This window comes from Neurospora hispaniola (assembly GCF_033458365.1).
Source record: "Neurospora hispaniola strain FGSC 10403 chromosome Unknown B0T23scaffold_1, whole genome shotgun sequence".
Lineage (NCBI taxonomy): Eukaryota > Fungi > Ascomycota > Sordariomycetes > Sordariales > Sordariaceae > Neurospora > Neurospora hispaniola.
Window position 1 is genome coordinate 5934502 of NW_026944406.1, and position 15553 is coordinate 5950054.

At 52.3% G+C, this 15553-nt stretch overlaps 6 protein-coding genes across 6 annotated transcripts; 3 read left to right on the forward strand and 3 right to left on the reverse strand.

Annotated features, from left to right (window-relative positions):
- Positions 1-190: 190 nt before the first annotated feature.
- B0T23DRAFT_425622 (uncharacterized protein) lies at positions 191-1902 on the forward strand (the record flags this gene model as incomplete). The annotated part of the gene is made up of 2 exons (XM_062839920.1): positions 191-587; positions 1037-1902. The coding sequence occupies 2 exons, from the start codon at positions 191-193 to the stop codon at positions 1900-1902; spliced, it is 1263 nt and encodes a 420-aa protein (XP_062697889.1).
- Positions 1903-2842: 940 nt separating this feature from the next.
- B0T23DRAFT_371880 (uncharacterized protein) lies at positions 2843-4055 on the reverse strand. Its single transcript, XM_062836679.1, has 4 exons — positions 3631-4055; positions 3432-3557; positions 3235-3363; positions 2843-3160 (listed from the first exon to the last, which is right to left on the reverse strand). Exons 1-4 carry the CDS (start codon positions 3956-3958, stop codon positions 3120-3122), a joined length of 624 nt encoding a protein of 207 aa, XP_062697890.1. The 5' UTR covers positions 3959-4055; the 3' UTR covers positions 2843-3119.
- A 1211-nt stretch (positions 4056-5266) lies between these two features.
- Positions 5267-6181, forward strand: B0T23DRAFT_39035 (uncharacterized protein). The gene has a single exon (XM_062837873.1). The coding sequence runs from the start codon at positions 5366-5368 to the stop codon at positions 5969-5971; it is 606 nt and encodes a 201-aa protein (XP_062697891.1). The 5' UTR covers positions 5267-5365; the 3' UTR covers positions 5972-6181.
- Positions 6182-6923: 742 nt separating this feature from the next.
- B0T23DRAFT_39033 (S-adenosyl-L-methionine-dependent methyltransferase) lies at positions 6924-8504 on the reverse strand. The gene is made up of 2 exons (XM_062837871.1): positions 8370-8504; positions 6924-8308 (listed from the first exon to the last, which is right to left on the reverse strand). The coding sequence occupies exon 2, from the start codon at positions 8158-8160 to the stop codon at positions 7105-7107; it is 1056 nt and encodes a 351-aa protein (XP_062697892.1). The 5' UTR covers positions 8161-8308; positions 8370-8504; the 3' UTR covers positions 6924-7104.
- Positions 8505-8641: 137 nt separating this feature from the next.
- B0T23DRAFT_371887 (putative fatty acid transporter FAT2) lies at positions 8642-10782 on the forward strand. Its single transcript, XM_062836680.1, has one exon. The coding sequence runs from the start codon at positions 9056-9058 to the stop codon at positions 10619-10621; it is 1566 nt and encodes a 521-aa protein (XP_062697893.1). The 5' UTR covers positions 8642-9055; the 3' UTR covers positions 10622-10782.
- A 1193-nt stretch (positions 10783-11975) lies between these two features.
- Positions 11976-13357, reverse strand: B0T23DRAFT_305910 (GPI-anchored cell wall organization protein-domain-containing protein; the record flags this gene model as incomplete). Its single annotated transcript, XM_062834342.1, has 3 exons — positions 11976-12300; positions 12368-13226; positions 13306-13357. The coding sequence occupies 3 exons, from the start codon at positions 13355-13357 to the stop codon at positions 11976-11978; spliced, it is 1236 nt and encodes a 411-aa protein (XP_062697894.1).
- Between the last annotated feature and the right edge of the window lie 2196 nt (positions 13358-15553).

The following is a 15553-nucleotide window of genomic DNA, read 5'->3' on the forward strand; positions in this document are numbered from 1 at the left end:
ATTCATCTCACCTTCTTTCACCATTCTCTCATCAACTCTCAACCGTATCTTGGTCGCATACATCCGGCGACCACACCACTTACACAACCATCAGCTCTCTATAGCTATTTGTCCCCTTTCTCTTACACGCGCGTGTAAGCTCCCATTTCCAACCTTCACCCGCGCAAACTCCACAAAGACAACCATCACCATGCCCGTTGAGCTTCGCAAGCGCAAGGCCCCGCCTCCGCCTCCCGCGCCGGTGAAGAAGCGGGCCACCAAAGCCACCAAGGCCGCCGCCAAGGCCAAGGAACCAGTCGAGGACGTCGCCTCCAAGGCTGCCGAAACCGCTTCCAAGGCCGCTGAGGTCGCCACCGAGACCGCTACTGCCGCTGCCCAGACGGCTGCCGAAGCCGTTGCCAACGGCGCGGCGAAGGTGGCTACGGCTCTGGCCGGCAACCCCAAGGTCGGCGATCTCATCGATCTGGACAACTTTGGCGGTGAGGTTGAGACCAACGACGGCACCAAGACCAGCTTGAAGAAGCTCGTTGAGGAGAGCAAGGCTGGGGTGGTGTTGTTTACTTATCCCAAGGCTTCTACTCCTGGCTGTAAGTTATCCACTTCTCCGCTGCTTTTGTACACTTTGACATCATGAAAGACATGAGTTTTGCAATGTTTGCGCTTCACAAAGAGCTCGGATAGGATAGCTCAAGAAAGCTTCCCATTCGCTCACGTCACACACACCGCAACCTCTCATTTCATTGGCTTCATGTTCAATCAACTCCCATTTGTCAATTCGTCATCCAGCCAACACCCACCCCTTTGTGATGCATGCTGCGTTAGCCATGTCTTGTATCTTTTTTTTTTTCCTAAGCGGGCGGGCGGTATAACTCTCCGGCGTTATACATAAACCCACTTACACGCGTTCCCAATGCCCCTCCCTGTCCAATCACCATCATTTCCTCGGCACCAATTATCATCGGATTCGTCCAAAAGAAACCACCACAAGAGAGAGAGAAGAACCAATAACTAACCAATGACGACAACAAAAAAAAAGGCACGCGGCAAGTCTGTCTCTTCCGCGACTCGTACACCGCCCTGTCCTCTGCCACCGGCCTCTCCATCTACGGTCTATCCTCTGACTCTCCAAAGGCCAACACCACCTTCAAGGAGAAGCAGAAGCTCCCTTACCCCTTGTTGTGCGACCCCTCGTACGCCTTGATTGGCGCCATCGGCCTCAAGAAGGCTCCCAAGGGCACCACCCGCGGCGTCTTTGTCGTGGACAAGCAAGGCAAGGTCCTAGCTGCTGAGGCCGGTGGCCCCGAGGCGACGGTCAAGGTAGTGGAGAAGGTGGTGAGTGAGATGGGGGAGGAGGGCAAGACTGAGAAGAAGGAGGAGGAGGAGGAGGCGGAGGAGGGTGAGAAGAAGGAAGGCGAGGAGGAAGAGAAGGCCGAAAAGGACGAGGCTAAGGAGGAAGGTGAGGAAAAGAAGGAGGATAAGGCTGAGGCCAAGGAAAGTGAGGAAAAGGCTGAGGCCAAGGAAAGTGAGGAGAAGAAGGATGAAAAGGACGAGACCGAGGCCGCAGAGAAAAAGGATGAAAAGAAGGATGAGAAGGACGAAACCAAGGCCGAAGAGAAGAAGGAGGAGCAGGACAAGGACTCCGAGACCAAGGACGACGACGAGAAAAAGGCGGAAAAGAAGGATGCCGCCACCGACGAGGAGAAGAAGGAGGATACAACAAACGGCGAGAAGAAGGACGAGAAGAAGACCGAGGAGAAGAAGTCTGATGACGACAAGGCCGAGGATAAGAAGGAGGACAAGGAGGCTGAGGAGGAAAAGAAGGACGAGAAGAAGGACGAAAAGACAGAAGAGCAGAAGGAGAAGGAGAAGGAAAAGGATGATACCGAGATGAAGGACGCATAAAATATCCCTCTTTCCTTGATATCTTGTTTCAGTACTCATTCATTTTTGTTAGCTTGGTTGTGTTTTTTTGGTCCTGTCTCTAACATTTCCTTGTCTCAAAATGTATAATCCTTGGTTTAGAGTGAACTTAAGAAAATACCAATTAGGCCATTGGATATATACGTTGATGCATATTGAACGCAAGTTGACGGGATATCCCACTGAAAAGTTCGTTTAGTATGGGTTTTGTAACGCAGTCTTTTTTTTTACAGAATCTAAGAAAAAAGGAGCCCAGTGACATGAACCACAATATCCGTTTGAGTTGTGTTGGACTGATTTGTTTGCTCTTGATACAGTCTTCTTTCCATGTGAAAAAGGAAGAAAGGGGTAACAACTTCAAATAAGGATTTTTGTACTTCGAAAGTCAAGAAAAAAACCTACTACTTAACAGCACATGAAACGGAAAGATAGCCAAGTAGTGAACCATTTTGTATACCTATGTAGCTACTACATGTATATGTACATGATAGAAAGGCACCTGATGACGGAAGAAAACCACAATGGATGCCCTCTTGGAACAAAATGGCTTAGTAGTGTCCAAAACTCGTTTGGCCGTATCTCCGCTTTCATCACGGTCCATGATCAAAAGGATGAAAAATAGCAGGCAGCTAGCAACGGTTCGAACGGCCCTGGTTCTTTGTTCCTTCAGTCAGCGTTTTCAGCAATTCAGTCGTTTACAGCAGGCAGCTAGAGCAGAAGGAATGCCTAGTCGGAGGAGTGATACTTTATGGTCTGAATTGTGGACGATTCACTTGTCATCTTTCAAATTTCCAGTTAATTCACTTTTCGGTAATTTTTCAGATGCATGCATGTATTCAACGGGCAACAAATGAAACTACCCCATGGGGGATGTCAAGACATATGTGTTATAAGTTCCACTTCATGGTTGAAAGGATACTAATCATGTCAAACAAAGCTCCCATCTCCTAGGCCCAGTATTCGTAAATGATAACTGGAGCAGTGTGAGTATAATAGACCGCATTTCTTCTGCGGGAATGCAAGAAATTGGAGCAAACAGAGCTCATAGAAACTTCCGAATACAGTTCGATGTACCGACCTCCGCCTCATGATCCCACCAAGGCAACCTCAAACTATTCACGGTTGCTAGCTTCTGCCTTCCAATGACCAGTTTCATGGGTTGCCAGATCTCATCATCCAATGGACCGCTCAATCTGGTTTCATTCCGGGACTGAGCGCCTGGCCTTCACGTAGGTGCAAACTAGTTTATTTGTTAATGTAGGCCAGAGGAAGCCCGAACACGGAAAAGAGTCAGTGGTGTTGATGTCGACTTACGTAGTTTCTCACTCTTGCAAAACTCGCACGGCTCTGCATTTTGACGCGCAACACACTTGTGATTCCGGGCCCTGCACTGGTTGCATTTCGTATTGTACTCAATATTGTCGGTATCAAGGCTGTAACACGCTAAGTGGAAGGGTTTCGTCAACAGGACAGAATTGCAGGATACGGATTCGAAGGATACGGTAGCTTACCTAGCCCCTCAAACTCACACATTGTGCATCGTGGCACTTTGCGGTCGCAGTTTTGTAGAGTGCCTAACCCCATATTAAACCTACACGGCCTACACGCATCCATCACCTTCTGTGTATAGGAACAGACTGTGGAATGTGTCAGCAAGCTTGGCTAGAAGCTTATAACAAGAGACATAAAAAGGAAATTGCACTAGCCTACCTTGTCCTTTTTTGTCGCAATGAAAGCAATACGGATACTGGCGGTTGCAATTGTTGTTGCCCAGAGGCCGACATTGATCACATACAATCGGCATTATTTCAATGACATGGCCGTACTGTAGCGGCTGATGTGACGTGGCGGCCGAGGAAGATGGTGGAGATTGATTGTCCATCTCAGCTGGAAGTGCGTTGAAAGAAGCCCAGTATAAGAGACAGGGAAAACTAATGGCACAGGTTGGACTGATGTAAGCCTGGAGCGTAACGATGGATGGTCTCAATATCTTGGTGTTTCTGCGTTGAATAGAAGGCAAATGAAACAGCAGAAGCATTCTTCATTGGAGGAGCGTGAATTGGGGGACAATGACTTTTACTTGTATTTGTTTCCATTGTAGCATCCATATGGTCCGCTGGGTGAGGACTTCCACTAGAAGACGCAACGGTGAGAGAATGAGCACTCCGGCCAGTCTCAACTGACTCTCGTCCCGCTTTCCAGAGGTACCTACCGTAGTACATACCTACACTCAGGTACCTAGAGGTAGCCACGCGCAAACAAAAAGGTCGTCACTGAGTGCCTGCCTTGGAGCTCAAAGACTTGCTTCCTTCCTTGATGACGTTTGACGGGTGAGTTCTTATCCTACGCACCTGCCTCTGCTTATTCAAAGACCCGGGCCCCCATTGTGCCAGTACCCGTGCCCGTGCCCGTGTCGTTTTCATAGTGCCTTCCAGTTTTCGCCTTGACGTTCAATCTTTGGGAGCCTGCCGCGGTGAGACTCAAATCAGACAGAGCTGTCACCTCAGGCTCAAACCCGGCACGAGGCCACTCCTCCCACAACAGATTTCTTCAAGTTGCCTGCCACTTGGACCGGGCATCTTTCACGCAAGTCCCCCCTCTTCTTCCTTCTTCCCTCTTCTTCCTTTTTCTTCCTCTCCCACCCTTTCTCTCCTCCTCCAGTCCTTCCTTCCACTCCATCGGCATCCCACTTGCCGACGCACTCGCATCAGGACTCATACTACCTTCCCTTGACTTCGACAAGAGGGAGCTCACAGGATCTCTCTCAATCAACAAGCACCGCGTAAGTGCCACCGCCTTTTATATTCCATCGTTTTCCCGTCTGTATCGCATCTTGTGGCCATCGCGAGCCTCGTCTTTGGTATCTCGCTTTTTCCCTCACTTCCACCTCAGCTTGGTCACTGTGTTTCGTTTCCGCAGCCCCATCCACGCCCGTCCCACGTTTGTCTGTTGAGGCCCCTTCTCACTCACAGCTTCCACCCATCAACAACGCGACTTCATCTCACGTTTGACTCACCCTCGATGCACAGCTAACATCCCCTCCTTCCACGCAGCGCAACGCTCCATCTGCTTTCCAGTAATCCCAAAGACCCCACCGCAAAGCCGTGATCAACATGGCCACTTGGGAGACAAATGACGCTGCTTGGGGTGCGGGTGAAGGCCCTGCCTTCGCTGACAACGATGGCTTCGATAACCATGGTTCCGACAACCCCGTTAACGACTTTGCTGCTGCCGATGGCACTGGCCATCAGGAGCCTAACGGTGCTTGTCACCGTTGCAACGAGGAGGGACACTATGCCCGCGAGTGTCCTAACGCTCCGGCTATGACCTGCCGCGAGTGTGACTCGCCCGACCACGTCGTCAAGGACTGCCCGGAGAGGTCCTGCAAGAATTGTGGCGAGAAAGGTAAGACCTATGTCCCCCCCGTACTCGTGGACACCATTTAATGACTTTGCCAGGCCACACCATCGCCAAGTGTGAGGCAGCTCGCGCTATCGACCGCAGCCACTTGCCCGACAAGACCGTCGAGGAGGCCTGGAGCATGATTGTCGAGGCTGCGAAGGAGAAGGAGGTCACTGAGGTCAAAGAGGCCATCCAGATTTACCTCAAGGCCAGCCCTGAGACGACTTATGTGCAGCTGGAGGAGGCCCTTCGTGCCCAGGATGTCAACCTGTGGCTGATTGCCATTGAGAGGCCCGTCATGACCACCATGACCAACATGGACTTGCAGGGCGGCCTCAACAAGAAGTACACTGTCACCTACCGGTTCCAGTGGAACCCTCCCCGTCCTCGCGACCGCGACCTGTGGCCGGCCGATGTTGCCGAGAATCTTGAGCGTCTGCAGGACGCCGGTGAGGTTGTCTCTCGCGGCATACCCAAGTGCGGCAACTGCGGCGAGTTGGGGCACATTCGGAAGAGCTGCCCTGAGGAGGGTGCAGAGAAGGAGGAGCTTGTCATCAAGTGCTTCAACTGTGAGGAAGTCGGCCACCGTATCCGCGACTGTAAGCTCCCCCTTCTACCGCGGAGTAAGATTCAGTCTAACGTTGTATAGGCCCCATTCCTCGCGTGGACAAGTTTGCCTGCAAGAACTGCGGACAGAGTGGTCACAGAGCATCTGATTGTAAGAGCCAGTCTGTGATCAAGTATCGAGACCGAGTAATGCTGACAAGTTGTGCAGGCACCGAGCCGCGCTCCGCTGAGGGTGTTGAGTGTCGCAAGTGCAACGAGAGTGAGTAGTATAACCCGTCCCCCAAGCGTATATGATGGCTAACACCTCTTGCCAGTGGGTCATTTCAGCAAGGACTGCCCTCAGGGTGGTGGTCCTCGCGGCTGTCGCAACTGCGGCCAGGAGGGCCACATGGCGAAAGAGTGCACCGAGCCCAAGAACATGGACAACGTCCAGTGCCGCAACTGCGATGAATTCGGTCATTTCAGCAAAGAGTGTCCTAAGCCTCGTGATAGTGAGTATGCTATGATAGAAGCTATATAGCCAGATCACTAACTGGAATCCTAGTCACCCGCGTCAAATGTTCCAACTGTCAACAGATGGGACACTACAAGTCCAAGTGCCCCAACCCGCTCGTTGACGAGGATGCCACAGCCAGCCTAGACAATGCGGGTTTCGACAATGCGGGCTTTGACAACGCGGGCTTTGACAATGGCGGTTTCGATCACCAAGCTGGTGGCGGTGGCTGGGAGTCCTCTGCCGTGGCTGCTGGTGGAGACTGGTAAGCTCATCAAGGCTCCCCCTTCTGCGCCGCTCATCTGAGAGTTGGATTTGTTCCAACCATGGAGAGTTGCAGAAAACGAAGATATCTTCCATACCATGGCGCTCGGAAACAAAGATCTGCCATAATATTTCGGACAGTTCTACGTGCTTTCTCAGGGGAACCAGGTTGAAATGTTATTTCAGGACACCATGTTGATTGGACGATGGAAACATGAGTACCATCGATTGCTGGGGCGGTTGATTCTCGAACACTTGGAGGATTTTCAGCACGGGATATGATCATGGTGAGATAGGTACTAGAGACAGTCTTTAGGTAGTTCTAGTCAGGTGCTACATATCTCGAGCCTGAAAGGTTGCCTCAACGATCATGTATGCGACACCCTGACCTCGCTAATGACTCGGTGGTGACTTGATGCAGTGATGATTTCTGGACTCCGTGACCGTAGCGCTTCTGCTTATTTTGTCAAGATGCCATAGATATGGGGCACGGTGTGGTGCCACTGTTCCTTAGGCGGCTGAGCCAAGTCGACGTCTGTCCACGGTCCAGCCTCTTTCAGATAGCGGCCAGTATCGCGACGAAGCTGGCATCCGCCGAGGCAGATTGGCCAGAAGAGGTTGACAAAGGCCTGGTAGACATTCATGAACCAACCGCCCGGCTTGCTAGAGCAGCACTTAACGTGTTCGTAGACGAACCAACGGCCGCCCGGCTTGAGATAGCGGTACAGGATGGCAATGTTCTTTTGAGGCTCCGGAATACTGCAAAGGCAGAGGATGGAGACGATGCAATCCAAAGATTCAGGCTGGATCTGAGGCGCATAGCGTTCGATATCCTCGATGCCAAAGGGAAGGATGGTGTACGTCTGCGACAGCCCTGCCTGCGCAATGTTATGTTGAAGCAGCGGGTGAATGCCATAATTGGGCTCGATGCCGTACACCTGCGTTATCCTCTGGCGACTTCCCACCACTTTTTTCGTCGCCTGCTTTTGTTGTTGTTGTTGTTGTTGTTGCTGTTGCTGCTCAGAAGAAGGCGTTATCGTCGCCCAACTAGCCGACAGTCCTTCCTCCTCGGCATCATCTTCCCCTCCTTGCTCCTCCTTCTCCTCATCCTTTAGATACTTGTCATCACTAAACAAGCTAACCCACATGCCACTCCCCGGTCCAATCTCCAGCACGACTCCTCCGACTCCGGGCGCGTGCGCTTCGCTCTTGGGAACAACTTGCCCTTTGGATACTCTGCCTTCTAGCAGGGGCACGACGTTCGCTTCGGCGTTGCTGCGCACTTGGGGACCGGCGCGGGACCAGAAGTGGCCGAACCAGACGGATTGGAATTCAGAGGAGAGTAGAGGACCGCCGAGAAGGGCGAGGAAGCGCCGTTGCCGCAGGAGAGAGAGGATGGTTGTGGGTAGGTAGGAGGCGGAGAGGGATAGGAAGATCCACGGGTCGATGAGGGCGAGGATGGTGTCCTTGAGGGTGGTGAATGCCCCGGTGAGGCGGGAGGGGGAGGGGGCCATGGTGATGATTTTGTTCACTTTGGTAAAGGTGGTTTGTGGTTTTGTTATGGTAGGAGTCAAGTTTGGCGAGGTAGAATTGTCAAGTGTCGTTGAAGAGAGGTTTCGACTCTTCACAAACAGGGTAAAAGAAGGGTTTGGGATGAAAATACTAAAAAGAAGGGTTAGCGCTCTGTATAACTTTATAGACTGGCCCAGAACTTTGTTCGAACCTCGTGACACCCTACGAATGGCGTGGCTATATGACTTGTCCAGGTTGAACAAGCCTGGATGTGAGTGAGACTCCGGTGTGAGAGGGTGTCGTCCTCTCCGCTTCGGAAGCAGCAAAAACAGGTGATGATGAGACGCCGCCCTTTGACAAAGCGGCAGACAAACACATTCAAAAGGTGCGTGCAAACGCAAGTATAACCCTAACCCGACGTATTAGCCCCTTATTTCCCCTCTTTTAGACAGCTGTGCTAGAGGTCTCCTGTGGGCCCATGAAGGTTACCGATTGCCGGCCTACTGCCGAACGCGGAATGGGAGGCATTGAATGGCATCATCGGTCTTGGACCGGGGTGAGTGTCAATGGTGTTCCAAACTCGCCTCCGTCGTCGGCGTTCATTGTAATTCTGTTTACTCAGATCTTTTTGAGTTTCCAATTGAATAAGTTGTTACTTTGTTTACTCCTTCTATCTTGTTCGTGAAGCTATTCCCAGTGACGGACTCACTTACACGAAGCGTCTTTGCCCAAAGCGGACTGTCCTTGTACGAGACTAGTGTCATTGGATCAGTCATCACACGACGCCATCAACATCTTCCGAACCACACCAAGAGAAATTTCTGTAATACCACACCATAAAGGTCACAGAGTTCCATTTCATACTATCAATTGGAAAAGAACAGAAAAATCAACGTCATGCCTTGCCCATTTGACCTCCAGGCCGCCATCCAGGGCGCCGACAACGATGTGGCCGTCATCATCCCCTCCAAGCCGCAGGCGCTCACAGTCACCTACGCGGACCTGAAGCGTGAAACCGCTTCGTTCCAGAAGAAGCTGGCAGACATTGGTATCACCAAGGGCTCTCCGGTCTCCATCGCCACCGTCAACTCGTACGAGTTCATCGTCTCCTTCCTCGCCGCCTCCTGGCAGCGCGGCATCGCCGCCCCTCTCAACCCGGCCTACAAGCAAGATGAATTCGAGTTCTACATCGAGGACGTCAAGTCCGCCATCGTGATCGTCCCCAAGGGCGCCTACGCAGCCGGTGCTCCCGCCGTTAAGGCCGGGCAAAAGTTCAACGCCGCCATTGCCGAATCCTACTGGGACGCCGCCAAAAACGAGGTCGCTCTCGACGTCAAGGAACTCGGCCAACTCACCGGCAAGGGCGCCCAGCCCGTGTTGAAGCCAGATGCCGACGACATCGCCCTCGTCCTGCACACAAGCGGCACCACCTCGCGCCCCAAGGTCGTCCCGCTCACGCACCGCAACCTGACCCGCACCATGAAGAACATCCGCAACACGTACCAGCTCACCTCTGCCGACCGAACCATGCTCGTCATGCCCCTCTTCCACGTCCACGGCCTGCTCTGCGGCCTTTTGGCCCCCCTCCTGACAGGCGGCAGCATGATCGTCCCCGCCAAATTCTCCGCCACCGATTTCTGGTCCGACTTCATCCAGTTCCAAGCAAACTGGTACACCGCCGTGCCCACCATCCACCAAATCCTCCTCAAGCACCCGGTCCCCAACCCTCTGCCCAAGATCCGCTTCATCCGCTCCTGCTCCTCCCCTTTATCACCCACCGTCTTCCACAACCTCGAAAAGACCTTCCAGGCCCCTGTTCTCGAAGCCTACGCCATGACCGAAGCCGCCCACCAAATGACTTCCAACCCGCTTCCCTCGGTCGGCAAGCGCAAGCCCGGCACCGTCGGCCTCGGCCAAGGCGTGGAAGTGGTCATTCTCGACGACAAGGACAACATCTTACCCGACGGACAAGAAGGCGAGATCTCCATCCGCGGCGAAAACGTCACCAAGGGGTACCTCAACAACCCCGAAGCCAACGCGTCCTCGTTCACGCGCAAGGGGGGCTACTTCCGCACGGGCGACCAAGGCAAGAAGGACGAGGACGGCTACATTGTCATCACGGGCCGCATCAAGGAGCTGATCAACAAGGGCGGCGAGAAGATTTCGCCTATTGAGCTGGATAATGTCCTGACGCGCCACCCGGCTGTTTCCGAGGCTGTTAGCTTTGCGATCCCGGATGACATGTATGGACAGGATGTCGCGGTGGCGATTGTGTTGAAGCCTGGACAGAAGGCCAGTGCGGAGGAGTTCAAGAAGTGGGTGGGGAGCAAGCTGGCCAAGTTCAAGGTGCCCAAGAAGATCTACTTTACGGATGTGATGCCCAAGACGGCGACGGGCAAGATCCAGAGGAGGATTGTGGCGGAGGAGATGTTGAAGAAGGAGAGTAGGACTAGTAAGTTGTAGGTTTGTGGGTTAGGTGCTGTAGAGGTGTGGATGGATGGGTGCGAATGGGGTCTCGGAACTGAAAGAATGTTGTACATGTATTGGTCTTATAAGGTTATTTTTAGGGGTATACGAGGTGAAACGTCAAGTTTAGATTTCCATTATATTTATGTGTGTGCTCGAACCTCATAAGTTCACTACATGTCAGAATGCGGGACAATACTCGTTGATGAAGATATGGTGACAGGTACGTATATCTACGTGAAGTTTTATCCAACACCGCCTGCACGTTGTGTATGGACTGTAACAAATTCTATGCAAAGTCTCTTCCAAGGGAGGTCTGCCCACATGGTTCATAGAAGCCGCAAAGTCACTGTTGAAGATGTTGAACAGAATGATGATCGTGGACCGTGTCACTCAGTCACCACACAAGCAGCTTCTTGACTTGTACCAACCATCGACATGAATTGTCAGACTTACTTCGACAATTCCTCGACCACTCACATCCAAATCACAATTTTCCAACTTGAACAAAACACTCTTAATTAAACTACCTAAAGCAAGCGAAAGTCAACAATGAGATGCCGATGATGCAATTGCCTTCCTGAATGCTAGACTGCAATACGAGAAGCCCAATGATAAACGACCAAACAACCACAAATACCAAACAAACGCAATAACAAGCACCTTTCGATGAGCGCTGATACCCTCCTCATACTTCCATCTCCCATTTCAGTCCACGGTAAATGAGGTGGCTGGCAAACAAGCCTTCGCTGACCATCCCATTTCTTTTCTTATTTCCATCATGCCATCCATGAGCTCCATGTACCGCAGTTGTAGCCCTGTGGGGTGACTTCAGTGCTTCATCATGAAACAATCCATAATCCACTCACTTCACCGACGATCGCCCGTTTCATCATCAGAGATCGACATTCCCTCGGGTCCTTAATCCATACCCAGTACCCGGTCCCCCAAGTGTGTGGCTGGTGCAAATATGCAGTGACAGATGAAAAGGGCGGCATGTGATGTGCTCACTTAACCCCCAATGATGATATGTTGGGGGACGGTGGAGAGAGAGTGAGAGAGTGAGAGAGGTTATTAAGTCTAGTAGTGGTTTCTTTCTGCAAATACGGGGTCATGTGATGTGTGCGCTCCATGCAGCCCTTAAAAAAAAACACAGGCGGCAGCAAAGCTAAACAACAAACGACAAAATTTTCCATCTCAGCCGAGAGAAACAACAGAGAATATTTGTGCGCGCAACAGGATGGCCCAATTAGTAATCCCATCTGATTTGCAGTAGTAATCGAGAGAAAAACGCCCCCACATTTCCGACCCACGATACACCATTAATGTTCACAAGTCATCCTAGCGTTCTTTACAGGAGGAGCTGGGCAAGGACGCCGGCAGCGGCAAGGAAGAGACCAGCGTTGACGGAGAGACCAGCAGCACCGCTGTCCTTCTTGTCAGAGCCACTGCCAGAGCTGCCACCGGTGACACCCTGACCAGAGCCGGTCTTACCGGAGGTATCCTGGTTGGCCTCCTCGTTGTTGGACTGGCAGTCGAAGGTACCCTCGATCTCACCGTTACCTCCTTGCGTCTTGGGAGCCATCTTGGCGAGAGCCTTGCAGTCGTTGGTGACATCGTTGGTGGAGGAGAGATCGAAAGCGCCACGGACGCTCTGGAGCTTGGGGAACTTGACCCTGCAGGCAAGAAAAATATCATGTCAGTGACAGTTCAGCAAAGGGGAAACAGCAGATTAGAACTTACTCAGTGAAGTTACCACGGAGCTTGATGGCACCGACAACGGTCTGGAGAGCGGGGAAACCGTTGATCTCCTCAAGCTCAGTGTTGTTGGCGACGAGAAGACCACCGCCAACCTGAGTGAGCTTGGGGAAGGTCAGGTTCTGCATGTTCTCGTTACCGACGAACGAGATATCACCAGTCTTGGTCTCGGTGAGGTTGGGGAAGCTGAAGCTATCGAACTTGTTGTTGTCGAAGCGGGCAGAGCCGTTGACAACCTGGAGGGAGGGGAAGCTGATCTTGGAGACATCCGCGATGGCCATGTTCATGGCCCAGATGAGGTTGGGGAAGCCGACCTCCATGTCGAGACCGTTGGCCTGGATAGTGAGGTCGCCAGTGATCTCCTTGATAGCGGGCTCATACTTGGTGATGAACTGGTTGTTGTCAAGGTTCATGCTCTTGATGCTGGTGACGTTGATGGCATCGATGTTGCGGAGATGGCTGTCGGAGATGGTGATCTCGTCGACCTTGCTGAGCTGGGTCATGCCCATGTCAGGAACGTTGCCGATGGACTGCCAGGTGAGCTTGCTGACAGAGGCAAGCTTGAGCATGTTAACGGAGTTGAGCTGGGTGGTCTCGACAAGTCTGAACTCGCCACCAATCTGCTCGAGGGTGTCGGAGCCAACGCTGTTAATGTTGGGGTTGTTCTCGATCTTGAGATCGCCAGTGATGATCTGAGGACCGCTCAACTGGAAGTCACCGGCAACCTCCTTGGTAACAACAACGGAACCCTTGATAGTCTTGCACTTAGCAAGACCGGTAGCATCGGCCTGGCTGTGGATGGTGGTGGTGCCGCCGCTGACAGTGCAGGTAGAGGCCGACTGGGCTTTAAGAGGGGAAAAAAAAGGTCAGTCATCGTACCGCTAATACGCGATGGCAGCATAAGTAGTTGAGTGTATACATACCAGAAGCGGCGCCAATCGCCACGATGGCGGGAGCGAGGTACTTGACAAGCATTGTGACGGGCTGATGAAGAAGAGTTAGCGATGGTATTCAGTTGATAAATGACAACTGGTTCTGTTATCGCAGTCGAAGTGGTAAGACTGGTTGGTTGGTGTTGCGTATTGGTGATATGCGGCGGAGGGGAAAACGCGAATGCAGTGGTATGTCTAGAAGCAGTTTGATCTCGGATCGTGCCAGTTCCAAAAAAGATGTATGATCGGGTTGAGTTGAAACCAGGGCCTAGGAAGCTGAAGAGGGTCGAAAGAGGTGGCCAGTCGAAAGTGCCGTGTATCCAAATCAATGACCGCAGCAGAGTGGTTCCTGGTAGTCGGTTCCTCCGCTGATAGAGGTAGTTGATCCCGATTCCTTCCTAACCAAGTCCCCCTGAGTTTCTGGCGATTCGGAGTGTCGGAAAGAGCATCTCATGTTGTTTTATGACTTCCACGTGTTGCTGTAGTTGAGAAGGCAGTAGGCGGTCTGGTAGATGATCGTGGATCTCGTCACTGTGATTTCCTGGATCCTCCCAATGGCTTCGTTTTCGTGTTTCGAGTTTTTGGACTGGCACGACCGGGCGATGTTGTCGAAGACAGCGTTCGCGCAATTGCTGCTGCTGCTGATGGTTCTCACAATGTAGAATGAAACACAGTCAACATACCTTTGTGATTAAAGTCTACTGAAGAAAGTAGGAAGGGACGCGATCGAGTGCAGAGAGAACGAGTGGTGGTGTGCGAGTTGAAAGGGCAAGAGCGACGAGGTGATGGTCGTTCTTTCGGCGGAGCCTTCAAAAGGTAAGAGGGAGAATGGTAAGAGTCTTTAACGAAGGACTGGAATGCAATGAGGAGAAAGAAGGATGGAAGGAAGAAGGCCGCGAAGGAGGGAAGGAGAGGCAGTTGTGGCTCGAGGAGAGGAGAAAAAGGGCACCGCGAGCAGGAGCAGGAGACGGGACGGAAGAGAAAACCTGCAGCGAAGAAGGGGGTCGATCAACCTTGCTTGCCCTGGACCTCGTCCCTGTACACGGGGGGGTGCCAGCCACTGGTGGATCGTTCATGGTCTATCAAGATACCCGGCCGTCTCTGTCCCCGTCGGCCATTGGTGCGGTCCTGCCAGGGAGGGTCGCTAGGGGTGGAGCATCCCAGGGTGGACGCTGCGGCCACACCACGGGCGTAGAGCTTTGATCACGCTACTGTACAGCGGCTTGGTACATTTACTGGGTGGAGCCTCCTGAACGCAAAGGGAACCTGGAAGGTAGGGTGCAATTTGACTGGTCCAGCAGCGCCCTGGTCAGAGTCGGTTTCCTTGAATTTCTCGGTGCCGTTGCTTCTTCAGACTTGCTGAAGCTCCAGTGTAGCTTGTCAGGGGCTTGGCTGGAGACTTGAATTGTCAGTGTCGTGGAGTTTGAGTTTCACCGGCAAATGTCTGTGTTCGTGTTCAGCCAAGACTGCGTATGTTCCGGTAAGGTTTTCCTACAAAGGGCCCCATGAGACATATTGTTCACTCAGATAGCTGACCAGGACACTAACTGTCCCGAACCGGGTTGCAACTCGCCTTTGGGGTCTCGAAGTGAGTCTAGTTGGGCTGAGTTGAGTGATTCCAAGCGCTATACAAAAAAAAAAAAAAAAAAAAAAAAAAAAAAAAAGCGTACGAGAACAAACGTAGCCTTGCAAATGGCTTCCAGTGGCCTCGGTTGTGTCCGTCTTTTCCATGTTCAGGACGGACGGCATGTCCACCAGTGACGCCGCGTGACCGCCTAGTAGAAGCGAACAACTGAAGTTAACCGGCGGCCTCGTCAAAGTGGAAATCATTAAAAGTCTTCATGATGGCTGATGAGACGTCCCAAGACGGGCAAGGCAGGCATGGATAAGGGACTCGCTTGGGACCTGTTTACAAATATAGCAGGATCTCGGCTCTGGACTTGGTTCCATCATCCATTATATCCGTATCCATCATGACCCTCGTTTCCCCGACTTTTGAGTTTAGAATGCTGAGGAGGTCTGGATCCCGCGTTACAGAGGCTAGTTAAATGCAATAGCCGGCTGGCGAGATTTGTTGTTTCACCATCGGTTATGGCGATGAGGAAGAGGCTCCGCGCCATTCCGCCGGTTTCCCCGTCAGCGACTGCCGGCGCCGAAATGGCTGCCAGAAAATGGGATACCGCATGCATCATCACGGCCGCATGTGTGCGGAGTCAAGGCCGGTTGAAGCCGGGATGGG

Bases quoted from the DNA above. Each gene is read 5' to 3' on its own strand.
- B0T23DRAFT_371880 (XM_062836679.1), bottom strand. From the start codon at position 3,958: ATGCTTCTGCTGTTTCATTTGCCTTCTATTCAACGCAGAAACACCAAG. The intron at 3,558-3,630 runs GTAGGCTAGTGC...CACATTCCACAG, and splicing joins TTGCGACAAAAAAGGACAAG to TCTGTTCCTATACACAGAAG. The intron at 3,364-3,431 runs GTAAGCTACCGT...CCTTCCACTTAG, and splicing joins GTGTGAGTTTGAGGGGCTAG to CGTGTTACAGCCTTGATACC.
- B0T23DRAFT_39035 (XM_062837873.1), top strand. From the start codon at position 5,366: ATGACTTTGCCAGGCCACACCATCGCCAAGTGTGAGGCAGCTCGCGCT.
- B0T23DRAFT_39033 (XM_062837871.1), bottom strand. From the start codon at position 8,160: ATGGCCCCCTCCCCCTCCCGCCTCACCGGGGCATTCACCACCCTCAAG.
- B0T23DRAFT_371887 (XM_062836680.1), top strand. From the start codon at position 9,056: ATGCCTTGCCCATTTGACCTCCAGGCCGCCATCCAGGGCGCCGACAAC.